The sequence below is a fragment of the Mus pahari genome, chromosome 6 (assembly GCF_900095145.1).
Source record: "Mus pahari chromosome 6, PAHARI_EIJ_v1.1, whole genome shotgun sequence".
In the NCBI taxonomy this organism is placed as follows: Eukaryota; Metazoa; Chordata; class Mammalia; order Rodentia; family Muridae; genus Mus; species Mus pahari.
Genome location: NC_034595.1, coordinates 11,041,198 through 11,057,962, shown reverse-complemented (window position 1 = coordinate 11,057,962; position 16,765 = coordinate 11,041,198). Strand labels below are relative to the sequence as shown.

Genomic DNA, 16,765 nt, shown 5'->3' with positions numbered 1-16,765 from the left:
TTCTCTCTTCTCTCTTCTCTCTTCTCTCTTCTTCTTCTTCTTCTTCTTCTTCTTCTTCTTCTTCTTCTTCTTCTTCTTCTTCTTCTTCTTCTTCTGCACTTATTTAATGTGTGTGTGTGGTATGCACACCACAGGGTGGGGGACCCTTGGCAGTCAGAGGACAACATTGGGAATCAGTTCTCTCCTTCTACCATGTAGGTTCTGGGACAGAACTCAGGTGACTATGCCTGATAGTAAGCACCTTTATTTATTGAGCCATCTTATGTCTGCTCTCTATAGACATGGGTGGATTAGGGCTTACCATGATAGCTTTATTCTAACCTGACTCCTTTAAACGCCCCGTTTCCAAGTACTGTGACATTCTGAGGTCAAGGCTTCTATGTAAGAATTTGAAGGGTCAAAGTGCAACGTGCAAGTTGGCCTACGACACTGCTCAGTCACAAAGCCTCAAGAAGTGCATCTCCACCCTCTGCTGCTAGGCATGTTACCTAGAACGAGGCTACTGCTGCCTCTAGGTGTGTCTTGTGGGTAAACCGGGCCAAGGCCCTGATAAATTCATCACCAGGCTTCCTGCAATTGTGAGAAGTCTTTCCTGGTTAGAAAACTCTGAGACATCAGGCCCCACCTGAGCTGAACAAGAGTCAGGACTCAAAACCCAAGCCCGTGTCCTCCTTGCCCCGTGTTACTAGGTATCCAGTCAGATCTGAAGATCCTGTGAAGGCGAACTGTGAGGTTGAAAGTCGTGATTGGAGTGAAGGCTGGGTTCCTATGGGACTGGGCTTAGGGGGTGCTGGGTATGGGATGGCATTAATATGCCTCATCGTGTGTGTGTGTGTGTGTGTGTCCAGCAGTTTATGTCTGGTATCTTTCCTATAATACTTCTCCCAACTCTTTATTTTCACTTTTTAAAAAAAGGGTCTTTCACTGAATCTTAAACTCAGCAATTTCATTAGGCTGCCTAATGACAACCTGCCAGTTGTCTCTGTGATCTCCATCCCACACCCCCACCCCACTGCTAAGGTGGCATGGATGCCTGGCCTCTCTCCTCCCTCCCCTCCCCTCCCCTCCTTCTGCACCCTCTCTTTTTCTTTTTAACACGGATGGGTTCTAGAGATCCAAACCCATGCTTTCAGGGCGGGCGTTTTGCTGGCTAAGTCATCTCCGTAGCACTCATAGCACTTTTCACGTTTGGTCCATGGGCCATCACAGTTTGGGGGAACGTCTACATCCACTAAAACTTTGTTTTTTCTGCTCACAGTTTCTTGGCTGGTTTTCATGGGGATGTGCTACATATTTATTGATTTACAGTTATTTGGTTACAGAATTCCCCAGGGATGGGGTGGGGTGGGGGAGAGGGTAGTGGGTGGGGGGGGAGTGTGTGCACAAAAGTACTTCCACAATGTATTCGCAGGGCTGCCCTGTTTCAAGCCCCATCTCTGACACAGAAGACATCCATGCTGTAGTTGCATGTTTCTGTTCCCTTGGGCACCAGTTTGTTTCATCGTACTTTTGCTTTCTTTTGTGTAGTGGTAGGTTGGCCGCCTCCCCTTGCCTTATCTCTTGCTTGGCAGAGGCAGTGAGTGAGCAGAGAGAGCAAGGAGGTAGGGAGAGAGGGGAAGAGAGGAGGAAGGGAGAGAGGAGGGGGATGAGAGGAATGGAGAGAGAGAGAGAGAGAGAGAGAGAGAGAGAGAGAGAGAGAGAGAGAGAGAGAGAGAAATAGTGGTCCTCCAAACCAAGCATTTCTTAAAGTGATAGAGATCTTAGCACCCAAGTATCTGTTTTTCCAGCATCTCAAGTTTGGTTCTCAAACTTTGGGAGCAGAAGGACGAAGGACAAAGCATGCCTCTTGCTTGGCTGTCCTAGGCAGCAGACTGTTCAAGACTGTCTTAAGAAAGGCCATTGGGGGTGGGGTGGGGGGCGCTGGAGAGATGGCTCAGTGCTCTTCCAGAGGTCCTGAGTTTAAATCCCAGAAACCACATGTAATCTCACAACCATCTGTAGTGAGATCTGATGCTGCCTTCTGGTGTGTCTGAAGACAGCAACCGTGTACTTACATATAATAAATAAATAAATAAATAAATAAATAAATAAATAAATAAATCTTTGGGCTGGAGCTAGTGGGGGTGGGGTGGGGTGGGGCTGGAGTGGGGCTGGAGTGAGGAGGAGGAGGAGGAGGAAGACAGACAGACACGCCATTGTCCTCGGAAGGCTCTGAAGTAGCTGTCTGCATACTGTGACCTACTGATACTGTTTGTCCCATGTGTCAGATGTAAGGTTTGAACATGTAAGTGTCTAGCTCACTCCTGGGTGACTGGTAACCTGGTAACTTGGCTCTTGGGACTAGGTCCAGTTATTGTGGCCCTCCAAGGCTGTCCTCATGGGGCTGGTTCCCTTACACATCATGGTGTCTCACTCTGCTGGATGAAGGATGATCACACTTTAGCTCAAGGTCAGAAGTCAGTCCTTCAGAGCTGTTCTGAGTGAGAAAGACATTGTTTCTGTGCTATTAGATGATAAAGAAAGGGAACGTCATGGTTGTAATGATATGGAATCAAATTAACTGTTCATGACTTGGAACGATTTTTCTTGTCTGCATCCCACAACCTGTTCATCTTCACTGTGGAAATGGGAATTTCTTTTCCCAACCAGTGGTCCTGATGCTGCAAGGCAGGGCTCGGCCTCATGTTGCTGCCCAATCTCCAGTTCATGTGTACTAGGTGAGACTTTTTTTAAAAATTCTTGCTCTGGAAAATTTAAATGTAAATAGAGACTGCACGGAAGCAACTATAATACACAGAATAGACAATTCTTTTTTTAAAAAAATATTTTATTTATTTATTTTATATATATGATGAGTACACTGTAGCTGTCTTCAGACACACCAGAAGAGGGCATCAGATCCCTTTACAGATGGTTGTGAGCCACCATGTGGTTGCTGGGAATTGAACTCAGGACCTCTGGAAAAGTAGTCAGTGCTCATAACCACTGAGCAACCTCTCCAGCCTGAATAGCCATTTCTTATTTCCTGGATTGATTTGATTGATTGATTGATCTCGCAATACTAGGAATTGAAACCAGAGCCTCATACATTCTAGGCAAGCCCCTCTACCTCTAATCCACATCCTTGATCTCGTTTTTGGGATATTTTAAAGCAAATCTCATAATTTGTTTAGGCTCTTGGTCCTCTAACAAATATATATGTAACAGATTTTTCCACATGTCATTATCATCTTAAGTACAAAATGTGATCTCTTAATGGCACATACACAACACAAGCTTTATTCTCCATTTGGCTAAAAACAAAACAAAACAAAACCCTTCTTACTATTTTTTTTTTCCTCACTTGATTCAGGAGCCACTGTAGGTCACAGGTTAAGTTTGGTAGATCTCCCCCTGTGCTGACAGCCTTCCCCTGATTCTATTCTAACTCTTTCTGGAGCTGGTTAGTGGTGTATCTAAGGCCCGCTGATAAGTAAGCATTTTTCTCCTAAACAAAATTAGTGGCCTTCAAAAAAGGTTTCTAGTTTCTCTTTTCTGCCCCCCCCCAAGTTTGTTTATCCCACTCCCTGCTCCCTGTGTTTCCAAGCAGGTGATGCTCCGGTTAGCATCACCGTCTGGTATTTCCCGGAAAACTTGGCTTTACATTTGGAAAAAGTTGATACGTATGAAATCTGTTCTGTACACACATATGCCACACACACATGCTGGGTCTGGTCTTCATTACACTTATCTGTTGTTACCTAGTGCATTTCCCAGCATGCTTTGGGCCTTAAATGGCTGTTTCTTAGGGTTTGTGGATTATATTGGTCAAGGATTGAACCAGAGCTCACCTGGCAACACCTTCTGCTCCTTGGGGCATCTGCTGAGGCTCTGCAGAGTTGCTCAGTTGTTGATAGACCAGGATGGGGTGGTGCCCTCGTGTGTTTGGGTGACTGACTGGAAGGCTGGCCCAGCTGAGATAGTGGACAGGAACATCTGGACGTGGCTTGGCATGACAGGGTATGTAGACCTACATGCTGAATGGGTCTTCCTCCAGAGTAAGCGTGCGAGTGTGTGTGTGTGTGTGTGTGTGTGTGTGTGTGTGTGTGTGTGTGAGTGTGTGTGTGAGGGGGTTATCGCCTCCTTTTGGAAAACATGAAACACCCAGAATACCATGTTCATTTTGTTTGAAGCCGTGGCAGGTTCTCCCAGATTCAAGGGAAGGGTACCAAGGCCCTTTCTTGGTGGGACTGGCATGAGAGAGTTTGCAGCCAGGTTACAGGTGCTACCATTCGGAAGGAGGACATAAAAACTGATACCCGAGGTCCTTGACACTTGGCACTTTTCATGTCCGTAGGCTCTTTGTGCATCTTGTGGCTGATGTTGATGTTTTGAGGCATGCTCTAACTGTGTAGCCCAGGCTGGTCTCAAACTGCAGCTCATAGCTCTTCAGCCTCCTGAGTGCAGGCTCTATCGGCATGTGCCACTATATCAGCTTCTTGCTTGTATTTTTTTGTATGTAGCACCTTGGACTCAAACTAGGGATTTGTGTGCTGGAATTACGGGCAGAGCTACCATGTCCTAGCCTATTACTCGCCTTTTGATGGAAGACGACGGGAACCCCTGTGCGGAGGCGACTGCCTTAAAGGTTATTCAGCGTATATCCTATCCCTGTTCCTATTTGCTAGGGAACTGAGAGAACTTTGTGGGTGACAGGTGACATGATAACAGACAAATGGAATGCCTCCGGGCCATTGTGTTAGGGAGGCCTTTGCCAATGGGGGTAGTATATTAGGTAGTGAGGGGCCTCTGGCAGGGTGAAGATCCCTCTGGGGAGTATGTTTGCAGTCTTTCAGGGCATGCGAAAAATTGAGCTTTGGGAGTCCTTTACCCTTTCTTGGCATCTTGAAGAGTAAGTGGGAGGCCATCCCTCAGACTGACTCTGGTTGGAAGTACAGGCAGGCGGACAGGGAGCTTTCTAGCACACCTCAAGAGGTTGGAGGTGTGGCTCAATGGAGAACATCTGCTTCCTGTGTTTGAGACTCTCAGATTGATTCCTGATGTACTCCCACCCGGCTCCCAGCCAAGAACATACTCATAGGATCCAGGCTGGTAGGATACCGTGGTCCTCACTGCATCCTGTAATGGAAGAGCGGAGAGCTTTGAATCTCTGCCCAGATCTAAATACAGCTTGGCCCAAAGACAGCTTATCAGCTGGGAACAGACTGGTCATTAGCTGATCGATAATACAACACAAAGCCTCGGTGTTCTCCATCGATCTCTCCATTAGTTGATGTTAGCATGCCAGTGGCTCTGTGGTGGGATGGCTTATAGTCCCTGTCCAGACTCATCAAGGGCCCTCACAGTGGCCCAAGAGGATCATGTGGGCCAGGCAGCAACACCCCTTGGACTCACTGACTAGCCAAGATGAAAGTACTTTGAAGAGGATCCCTCCTTCCTTGTACAAAGTTAAGAGCAGTTGGTAATGTTTCTGCTGATTTCTAAGAGATTGGTAGCCAGGCAAATCAGGAAATTAATAACATGTGCTCTGCTTTACCAGAATTCAATTTCTAGGAGCCACCCAGACTGTTGCTGTTCAGTTCCCTGCCGTGTCTCAGCTTCTGTGTCAGTGTGCGAGCAGATAATCTACTTTCCACACTGCTGTGACTTTCCAGCTGTCCAGAGGGGAGCTTCCTCTGCTCCCCTGGGATCTGACTGTATCCCACTTATAACCCCACCCATACTTGCAGGTAGCATTTGGTATTGATGTATTGAATTAGTCTCAAGAAAAAAATTCCTGTTTTCTCTTTCTTTCTTTCTTTCTTTCTTTCTTTCTTTCTTTCTTTCTTTCTTTCTTTCTTTCTTTCTTTCTTTCAGATTATTTATTTTATGTATTCACCATTGCTTTCTTCAGGCACACCAGAAGAGGGCATCGGATCCCATTACAGATGGTTGTGAGCCATCATATGGTTGCTGGGAATTGAAGTCAGGAGACCTTGGGGGTTCCAAAGCTTGCTCTGCCAGCTGGAAGCAGTGTAACCTGGTCACATGACTTCTGTGAGGCCTAGTCTCCTTTTTGGGAGGAGGCATTATTTTGAGACAGGGCGGCCTCGAACTTGGGATCTTCCTGCCTCAGCCTTCTTAGAAGGCCCAGAGATTACAGGTGTACACACCTCACAGGCTCACAATCCAGTTTTGAGTCACTGAACCTTGTTAATGACTAAAATAGTATTTTTCTTCTCGAGAGTATGTATATATGTACCATGTGCATGCTTGCTGCTTGCAGAGGCCAGAAGAGGGGATTGTATTTCCTGGAACTGTAGTTACAGTCGGTTGTGAGCCACCACATGGGTGCTGGGAAACTGACCCAGGCTCCTCTCTGCAAGAGCCAACAGTGCTCTTAATCTCTGAGCCATCTCTCCAGTTGCTGAAATAGTATTTCTTCTGCCCAGGTGACTTATTTGGTAATTTTAGTTGTTCTGTGTTATGACATCCTTATCTTCTTTGTTTATGATGATTTATGTTGTGTTTATCTTTGTTTATCACGATTTAGCTATGTTGACACTGGGGACTTTTCTAGTTATTGTCACTTTCTCAATTTATTCATAGTGATTACTTGCAAAAGAAAGAGCTTTATTTTGGCCTGTGTTTTTGCAGGTTATGGTCCAAGAGCAGCTGGCCTGATTGCTTTGGGCCTGCAGTAAGATGGTGCATAGCATGGTAGGATCAGGTGGCAGAGGAAAAACTGTTTACATCAGGGGCCAGAAAGTGAAACCATATGGGAGTGGGGTGGGCTTTCATAAACTTCTTCAAGGGTATGTCCCCAGTGACCTGAAGACTCCCCACTAGGTCCCTCCCAACCCCCAAAGCTCAAAAGGTAAGCTTCTTCCAACAGTGTCACTCTGGGAGCCAAGTTCTCAACACATGGGGACAAGCCTAGGCCACTTGGGATGTGTGTGTCTCTGACAGAGAACTAGTTTGTTTGTTTTTGTTTTTTGTTTTTCATACAAAGGTTCATAGAAAGCTGTCCAGTTGGGGCTTGGTAGTGATAGAACATCTGCCCAGTAGGTGCACGACCCTCAGAACCTCAAGTGAAAAGTGGAAAGTAAAGATGTATCCATCCTGGCAGGGGTGGAGAGACCCTGAAGAGACATTCTGGGCTCTCTTCTTGGTCATCAGACTATTAAAGCAACAGTCCCAAGGGGTTAGGATCCCCCCAGGAACCTCTTGCTGGGCGAAGGAAAATGTTGAAGCCTGGTGACAGCCAGAGGAGGAGCTTGTGTCTGCGCAGAGGACATTGCATACCTTTCTGAGTACCACCTTGTAGGAGAGACTGGGACCCAGCATGGATGGGCCAGCGGTGGGGGAATCACACTTGGCCAGGACTGCTTGCTGTAATTCTTGCCCTGATACCATATTTAAACCTAAACCTCACGTCAGGATCCCGAAGGTGGACTTGGGGTGGAGGTGGGCAATGTCACTAGTTTATTCTGTTCTTATTAGCAATGTGACCACAAGGATGACATCTCCTTTCTGAGCTGAGCTTCTTAGGGCTACCAGGGCTCAGGGGCTAACCCTAACAGCTCTGTTCACAGAAGGAAGGAGGGAAGGAAGGAAGAACGAGACAAGCAAAAAGAGAGTGGAAACCTGGCAGTATGGCAGGGGCTGGGAGTGGGAGGGCCAGTGACTAATTGTGAAAGTAGCACTTCCCAGAAACTGTGGGCTCTAGCCTCCCTCAGGGGCTTCTGAGAACGACCAGCTGTGAAGCCAACTATGATCCCAGGTAGGGCTCCGGAACACTTTCAGACTGCGGGTATTAACACGTTAGAAAAGGCCGCTGATCTTTAGGGATCAAGGCAGGTTTACAAAAATCCCCAAACCAGACTAACTTCAATCTTCCTTTTGATGGGATCACTAGACCTCAGGTACCTTGAGCTGTAGTAAGATTTGACTAAAAGCGCATGGCATTAGGCCTGCGTCCTACCAGGAGATAGAAGGTTTGGCTAAAGTGCTCTTGCTCTGCAGGGGTGGGGCACCAGTTGACGTGCACGCCCACTTGCTTTCTTGTTGACAGAGCTGTTGAGCAAGGTGGACAACGGACGAGATCGTTGCCATTTTCTCAAGAGTGGCAAAGGTCATGTTTGGTTTGCTGGAGGGGCCATAGAACTGGGTTTCTAATCCAGCATGTGTCCCCACAGAGCACAGGGCACAGGCCTGTGTGGAACAACTGTGTGTATTCATAACCAGGCCACAAGCCTCTCGCCACACAGGTGCCTCTAATGAGGCAGTATGGGTCCAGTACTGCCATCCCACCCAGGCCCACCTGTGGCGCTTCCATATGCCATCAAAGTGAGATGATGATAGCTGAGAGATGGAACAAGAGACCTGAACTCTTAATGCACTTAGTATATATTAGATCTCAGGCCAATCTAAGAGTGATGAAATGTAATGGGAGTAGATTTGAAAAGAAAAACCAGCTGTTCTTCCCTTCAGAAATCATGAGCATAGGGGATGGGATACAGCTCAGTAGACCGATTGCCCCATTTATTCAAGGCCCTGGGTTTGATCCTCAGCACTTCAGAAGTGTTCTTAAATGGGTTTTGTTTGTTTGTTTGTTTGTTTGTTTTTTAACTCTTGCATGGGATTCCGAAATTTATTTAAAGAACAAAACAAAACAAAGTGGCACATGCCTATCATCTCAGCACCCGGTGAGTGGCGGCAAGAGCACTGTAGCTCCAGCTTGCACTACATAGTGACACCTTGTGTGATGCTTTGAATAAAACCGGTCCCCATAGGTTCGTAGGGAACTACACTTTTAGGAGGTGTGAACTCGTTGGAGTGGACATGGCTTTGTTGCAGGAAGTATATCTCTAGGTGGAAGGCTTTGGGATCTCAGAAGCTCAAACCCAAGGATAGTGGCTCACTGCCTGTGCCTGTCCATCCAGCACCATGCCTGCCTGTTTGCCACCATGCAATGACGATGATGGACTAAACCTCTCAACTGTAAGCCAGTTCCAGTTAAACATTTTCCTTTTAAGAGTTGCCTAGGTCTTGGTGTATGTTCACAGCAACAGAAGCCCTAACTAAGACACCTTGTTTAAATAAAAGAAAGCGTTTCCTAGCATGTATAAAGCCCTGAATTTGATCCCCGGTTCAGCACTCAAAACCAGATAAGTAAGTAGGAAATATATCAATAAATAGATTTTCATTAGCTTTAAAGAGAGGCCACAGCGGGATACGATTTCTAAAACACCAGTGTAGTCATGTGTGTTAGAGCTGACAAGGGACCTGGGTGGTTGATCGGTGGGTGATGGGGCCTGGGTGGGGGATGGGGTCTGGGTGGGGGATAGGGTCTGGGTGGGGGATGGGGTCTGGGTAGGTGATGGGGCCGGCCTGGGTGGGTGATGAGGTCTGGGTGGGAGATGGGGCCTGGGTGGGTGATGGTTGTACTAGAGTTTTGCTCTCAGGTCCCAGCCAGCTGTGGAGCATTCCTACGGGGATTGGGACGGGGAGATGAGACTCTGAAACAGTGGGTCATTGAAAACTTTTGTGGGGGGACTGAGGAGTCTCCTTAATCTGTTGGCGCTAATGCTCGTGTCAACCTCCACATGCCAGATGACAGTGAAGCAAACAGATGAGCCGGGGAGGGTGCTGGGCCTAAGGGTTCAGCTTGCTGCAAGTAAGGATAGGAACAGGGTTTGGAGAAGGGCATTGGAGGCAAAGGAAAGGGCACAAGTCAAGCTGTAGAGGTAGGGGCTGCTATGGAAGGCGGCATGAGGTTGTATCTGGAGGGCATCAGGCTTCAGAGCTTGGCTGGGATTCAGGGCACTCAGAGGGCCCTAGGAGAGGCAGAACTTGTTAGGATTTAGGCAAGGATAGTTTTGCAAAGTCAGGGCCGCAGGGCATCTCTGGTGAGTGCTTTCGATGCAGAGAAGGACGTCTTGAATGGCAGTTCCCTTCAGAGACACAGAGAAGGGAGGGTGGTAGTGGACAGACAGAAAACTAGAGGCATCGGGACCATTTGGGGCCCTTGCTGTTGTCTGGGTGTGAAGTTACATGCTCGGACCTGTGGAGGTGGAAGGGAACCCAGGCACGTGGGGACACAACGTGGGATGGGTGTGGAGCAGGTGCGTTGAGAGGGCTCCTGCAGCCGCTTATACCGTTTTGACGCTGTACCTTCCCAGCTTAGCTCACAACTAGAACATGCCCACTTATTCAGGGAGCATGCGCAGCTTAGCCTGTGCCTTCCTTTGAGGTCTACCTGGGACGCCTGGCATTTTCTACTTCGGAGCTGAAATGAGATTTGGAGAGTTGGCTTCTGCCATCCTTGTTCCCCAGCTGGATTTGACCTGTTTGCCTCGTAGCCAGGGTAGGTTGCAGTTAGGCGTGGCCAGTAGTTGTCTTACCTAAGGTCGCATAGTTCCATAGTTTATTTCTTTAGGGCATGAGGTGAAGACACTAGCTGTCCAGCAGTCTCCCTCCTTTATCAGAAACGTGACTGGGAACCAGTGAGTCAGCACAGTAGCCTCTTGGCTGGCCAGCAGAGACTGTGGAGTCCCTGCCTTCCCCTAGTAGCTGTCTGTGTGCCTGCCCCCTCGCCCCCAACCTTGCCTGGCAACTGTGGAGTCTTAGGCAGATTTTAATGAGCTTGTTACTTCAGCCCTTGTCAGCTCAGAAGGAGCTGCTACAGGGAGGCATTCTGATCAAAGCTGCTGGTCCTTGGGAGAACAGTATTGTTGAGATGGGAGGCATAAGAATTAGGGCTGCAAGAACTCAACGTAGAGCTTGCTAGAGCCTGCTGTATCGGGGGACGGCTTCGCATATAAATCTGGCGATGAGAACTGCAGGCCTGACTGTGGCCTCCCTTTCAGGACGTGCGGCCTCAGTGGGCAGGAGGTCCATGCCGTGTGTGTCCTAAGCTGCTTTGTACAACTTAGCTTCTCAGAGAGTGCCCAGTCACTAAGGACTTCCTGCAGTGAGCAGGCATAGCTATCCAGGTTTCAGACTATTTATTTAGGCTTTAAAAGAAAGTTCCACTTTTACTTCTTATTATTTGCTGATATGTGTGTCTGTGCGTCGGTTTGTGCGTGTGTGTGCATTGCCCTTGGACGGCGGGGTAGGAGAGGACATTGGCTCCTCAGGAGCAGGAATGACAAATGCTCTTACATTTTTCTGAACCATGTCTCCAGCCCAGGCTTTTTAATTTTAAAATTTTATTTTGTGACAGGGTCTTACTATGTAACCCTGGCTGGGGTGGAACTTGCTCTGTAGACCAGGCTGGTCTCTAGCTCAGAGATCTCACCGCCTCTGCCTCCCAGATGTTAGAATTAAAGGCGTGCACCATTATGCCATTAGTTTGTGTGTTTGTTTGCTTGTTTTTTGGTTTGTTTGGTGGTTTGGTTTGTTTGGTTGGTTTCTTTGAGGCGTGAGGTCATGTAACCCTGTCTGGCCTAGACCTCACGGAAGAGCACGGCTTTGAGCTCTTGATCCCCCTGCCTCTACCACTCAAGGTTGGGATATAGATGTGTTCCACTGCACTCTCCAGCCTCTTAACCCCTACTACATACGCAGGGCGTGGAATCGCGGCTGAAGTTGATGAACATTCAGCAGATATGTGTTAAATGACCGAATGACTAAGTCTGGCACAGATGAGGAGACTCGGTTCCTTTTAGAGCATCAAGGATGGCTTTCGCAGTAACTTATCTCCTATGGTAACCATTAGACAGCTCTTCACATAATAGCAACAAAATTGTGTTTGGGTAAATGGCCTTGGAAGTGCAGTTGGTTCCCTAGGTGCCGCTTTGTGGAATTCACGATTTGAAAATCTTGCAATAAACATATTCCCGTGCTTAGACTTTTTCTTTGTGATGCCTTGTTAGTCTGTAGCTGGTAGCATAGCACAGCCCGTCCACTGCATCTTCTTTTCACCCCAGACCTCACCATGTGCCTCCCTGATTAGCTACCTGTGCACCACCTGTCCAGGTCCAGATGTGTGGCAGTTAGGCTCTGTGCTTAGGAGATGGAGGACAGAGATATGGTTACTCAGGTGAGCGTGGCTAGACCCTGCCGCCGGGGAGTGAGTGCTCACTCAGAAGCAGTGAGGCATTGTACCAGGAGAGAAGATAGTTACAAAGAGGGAGGCATAAGTGTAAAGAAGTAAACGAGCTTTGACTCCACTACACAAAAGCATATGAATCGTAGGGCTGGCAAGATGGCCCAGTGGTCAAGGCCCTTGCCGCGCATGTAGTTACATGTAAAGGTGGAAGGAGAGACCCATCTCCAGAGAATTGCCCTTGGCTTCCACACATGCACCATAACGAGTATGCATCCTCCTTCTGCCACATGCACCAGGCACATACAATATTAAAATGTTAAAACATATGTGTTATATATCATGGACCGTTTTATAAAAAAACAGGATATTTGCTGAAACAAAATAGACGTATTCAGATGGAGAACCGTGGATGCTTTTCTTTAAATTTCTCTTTACAGCTGACCTTTGGACAGTTGTCAGACAACAAATACAATTTGGGAGGGAGAAAAAAAAAGTCCTAATTCTGGCACTCTGTCTTCTTTCCCATAACAACCCGTCCTCAGGACATGCTCCCTGTTGTTCTCCAGTGCAGCCAGCCCCAAGCAACACCTGCTATTGTGGAGCCAATGCTTCATTAAAGAGTTTCCTAGTGGGGCAGAACTAGTTAGGAAAGGCTTTAGCAGCAGGGCATGGCAGAAGACCTAGGCTGGGAGGAAGCAAAAGACTGTGTTCTGGAACCAGACGGGCTACCCACTGTGACCCTAAGCAGTTCATATTTCCCCCAAACCCCTATCTCCAACCGAGACTTACCCTGTAGGCTTCACACGGTGCCCTGAATACATGGGGCCATGGAAACCAACCAAATACAGTCTCAAATGCAGTCTACACCCCAGCTGTGCCTCTCTACTTGATTTCAAGACTTACCCTCCAATCTATGATTTCATCAATCCCAGGTTATTAACTAATAATGCACAGTGAAAAGGGTCAGTGCACACCGCCACTACGCTTCGTTCCAAACACTATTCCTTTGGGTAGAGGTAGGGAAGGGACCTTTCCATAGGGAAGGGATCCTTCTGCCATGCCAGAGCCTCCCTTGGTGGACTCATGGCTGGCTCCTGGGCATCTGTAACCACGTCACCAGCTGTACTTTACTGTATCTTCTGTTGGAACAATGAATCCACAGTGGCCCTGCCAGCTTCATAGACCTAAGTGAAAGAAAGGATAGGTTGGAGGGGTCCTCAAAGCAGAAACTCAGAGGGATACTGGAGGGACGAAGATGGGGGGAATAGAAGCCACCGTACTAGAGCCCGCTCTCAGCTCTCCTATCCTGCCAAGCCAGCCCTCCTACCTACAGAGGCTCCAGGTGACTCGGTTTACCTGTACTGTCAGACATCTCATCACATGGAGCAAGTTTGCCTGCCTTCCTCTTAATCCCACCGGTAGGTGCATGCCTGTGACTTTACACGAGATCACCTTGGGGTGCAGCTGTCCATGCTCCTGCCTCACCGTACATTTAGCCCTCTGCATCTGTTGTTGCTTTGGAGGAGCTGGTCCAGAGTCTTCCATCTGTAGTCTAGTGGAAGGTGCTGAAACGTGAAGCCAGGGCCTTTTGATGTTTATACCCTCTACAGTGAGGCTTCGTCCCTACCCTTGTGTATTTCCTATAGATGGAGATGCGCAGATAAAACCAAGGGATAGTTTGATGAGCTACTGGAATGCAACCGTCCCCTCTCCTGAGATAGAAACCTGCATGCGCAGGTGTGTCTCTCCATCCCACCACCTTCTGGGTTCTTCCCTCATGAGCAGCAGCAGCTACCCTGATTTTAGTGTGGCCACATCCTTGTTCAAGTTTCCTCACCCAAGTGTGTTTCCTAGAAGGTCTGTCCGTGGTGTGTGTGTGTGTGTGTGTGTGTGTGTGTGTGTGTACCACCAGCCTAGCTATCACCTCCCAGCTCCCTCAGTCCTAAGCAACCACAACCTAATTTCTGTCTCTAGGGTTTGTCCGCTCTAATATTTCTGATGATAGCGTCATACAAATGTGGTGCTTTGTGGTCAGTTTCCTTTCCTGAAGCCAAGGATTTTCTTATTTTATCCCTATGGTAACATACATCAGTATTCCAGTCCTTTTTATGGTGAAATAATAGTCCACCAAATGAATATTCTGTATTTTGAATCAATTGATAGCCGTTTTGGTGTTTCTGCTTTTCAGGTATAATGTATAGAGCTGCTGTAAACATCCATGTACAATGTTTTTATGAGCACGAGTTTTCATTCATTCGTTCATACACACATACCTACCTCCAGATAGACTTCCAGGCCATGGGTTAGTCTGTACTTCGGGAGCTGATAGTGTTTTCCAGTGTGGCTGCAGCCTGTTATTTTGTCAGCAGCGTGTGAGGAATCCAGTGTCTCCAGCATTTGTTGTTACATCATTTCCATCCCAGCCATCTGATTGGGCATGAAGTGGGGTCTGGTGGCTGTCATGGTTTACAGGTCTCTTGGCTGCTTCAGAGCACAATATACTCCTTTTGCTGGTTCTTAATTAGATACTTATCTTTTCATTATTGAATTATAATAGTTCTCTCATTTATTTTGGGTAAAAGTCTCTCATAAGACACAGTTGGCCCTTGACATCAACTAACTGGACCAAAACTACTGGAAAAAAAAATAGTGTCAGTATTGAGCATGTATAGACTCTTCCTTGGTCATTCCCCAAACAGCACAGTGAAGCAAGAACGACTCTGCCTGACAGCTGTCGTCTGAGTGGCATGAGTCCTCCAGAGGGCTTAAGTCATGTGAGAGGATGTGCATAACTTATTTGCCATGCGTATGAGGGATTTGAGCATCTGTGCATTTTGGTCTTCTTGACTAGTGCTGGAACATCCCCCCCACCCCTGGGGCTGGAGTGGCGGCTATATATATGATTTGCAAACTTCCCCCACACCTTGCTTTGCCTTTGCAGTTTTTTGACTTCTTGGTGCCTTCAAAGCACAAAATTTTCATTCTTGGATACACAGTTCACTGCTGCTTTTGTTACTTAGCTTATACTGTTGCTGGCGTCTTTCATCAAGCACCATCTAACCGGGGCTCAGGAAGCATCATGCCTGTGCAGTACTGGGAGTTCCACAGTTCTCTGTCTCCCACTGAGACCGGTTCCATCTTGAGTGGATCTGCCTGTCTACTGTTGCCTACCCTTCAGTACAGGGAAAGGCCATGTGATGCCTGCCGCTTTCCTGTTGATTGCTGGTGTTCGTAGTAAGGAGTGGGTTCTCCAGTCACATCTGAAGTTACTGTTTGCTGCTGCTGTGTCTGCAGTGGCTGCGGCTAAGGCTGTGGCGGCTCCTCCTCCTCCTCCTCCTCCTCCTCCTCCTCCTTCCCCTTTGTTCAGTGTGAGGTTAGAGTTGAAGTTCATGAATAGCTACTTGCTCTGGTGATGTTTATTGTAAAAGTTACCTTTGTCTATCAGAGCATTTTGGCACCTTTATCAAAAATAATATGTTGTTCTCTTTCTATACTTTCTCTTCTGTCCCATCCTAATGCTAAGCCTATGCAGTCTGAGTTACTTTATAATTAACTCTTAAGTTGCACTAACTTACATTCTGTCATTACTTCCAAAAATTCTTGGTCTATTCTAAGTTCTTTTTTTTTTATTGGATATTTTATTTATTTACATTTCAAATATTATCCCCTTTCTCGATTCCTCCCAACCCCCAGAAACCTACTATCCCATCCTCCCTCCTCCTGTTCTATGAGGGTGTGCCCCCACTCATTTACCCACTCCCATTTCCCTGCCCTTGCATTTCCCTACACTGTGGCATTGAGCCTTCATGGGACCAAGGGCCTCTTTTCCCATTGATGCCCTACAAGGCCGTCCTCTGCTACATATGCAGCTGGAGCCATGGGTCCCGCCATGTGTTGTTGGTTTAGACCCTGGAGCTCTGGTTGGTGCTGTTTGCTTCTTTGTCAGTGTTTTCTTTGACACCGAGTTGAAACGTCTTTGCTATGGTGCCGATGTTATCAGAGGCATGTGCCTGCATCTTGCTTCGGTGAATACTAAAAAGCCTCCTGGTCAGTCTCAGGTCTGAGCCGTCTTGCAGTAGCTTCCTGTTTGAGATCTCTGTTTTCTGAAAAGGAGCCGGAGAAAGCACCTGTCAGCAGCCCATCTTCACAGCAAACGGAGAAGCAAGAGATGTGGCTTGTCCAAGGTTGTGCCTGTTTCTAAGGAGCAGCTATTGGTGCTGCATCTTTCCTGTATGCATGCTCCGTCTGCGGACCACACAGAACCCTGGAGTGTGCCTGGGCAGAACTTAACCATTGCATAAAGTCATTCATCCAAAAAACTTCCTTCTGTAAGGAAAGACGAGGTTTGACAGTGTTCAGTTGGGCCTCTTAACTTCATAGGATTATGTGATATTTGAATATCTTTAATTTCAAATTCTTACTTCACTGAAATAAGACTAATTAAAAATTTTATGAATTTGTATTTGTGCATGCAGTTTATGGAGAAAATGGATTTATAAGAATATTTTTGTTTCTTACCCATTTATCATAGCCTCAATTTTCATGTTCCTTTTTGTCTTCCAGAAACATGCCAAAGGCCAGGATTTGTTCGACCAGATTGTGTACCACTTGGACCTGGTGGAAACAGATTATTTTGGTCTGCAGTTCCTCGACTCTGCCCAGGTCACGGTATGTCTTGCAGTGATTCATTTCAGAAACGATTGGCTCTTCGTGCTAATTCTAGAGCCCTAG

General features: G+C 47.2%; 1 protein-coding gene across 1 annotated transcript in view; it reads left to right on the top strand.

The window, feature by feature from the left end:
- Epb41l4b (erythrocyte membrane protein band 4.1 like 4B) overlaps positions 1-16,765 on the top strand; it is a 151,908-nt gene that overhangs the window by 23,597 nt on the left and 111,546 nt on the right. Inside the window, 1 exon segment of the mRNA XM_029540145.1 lies at positions 16,598-16,702. Coding sequence (XP_029396005.1) covers positions 16,598-16,702 — 105 coding nt within the window.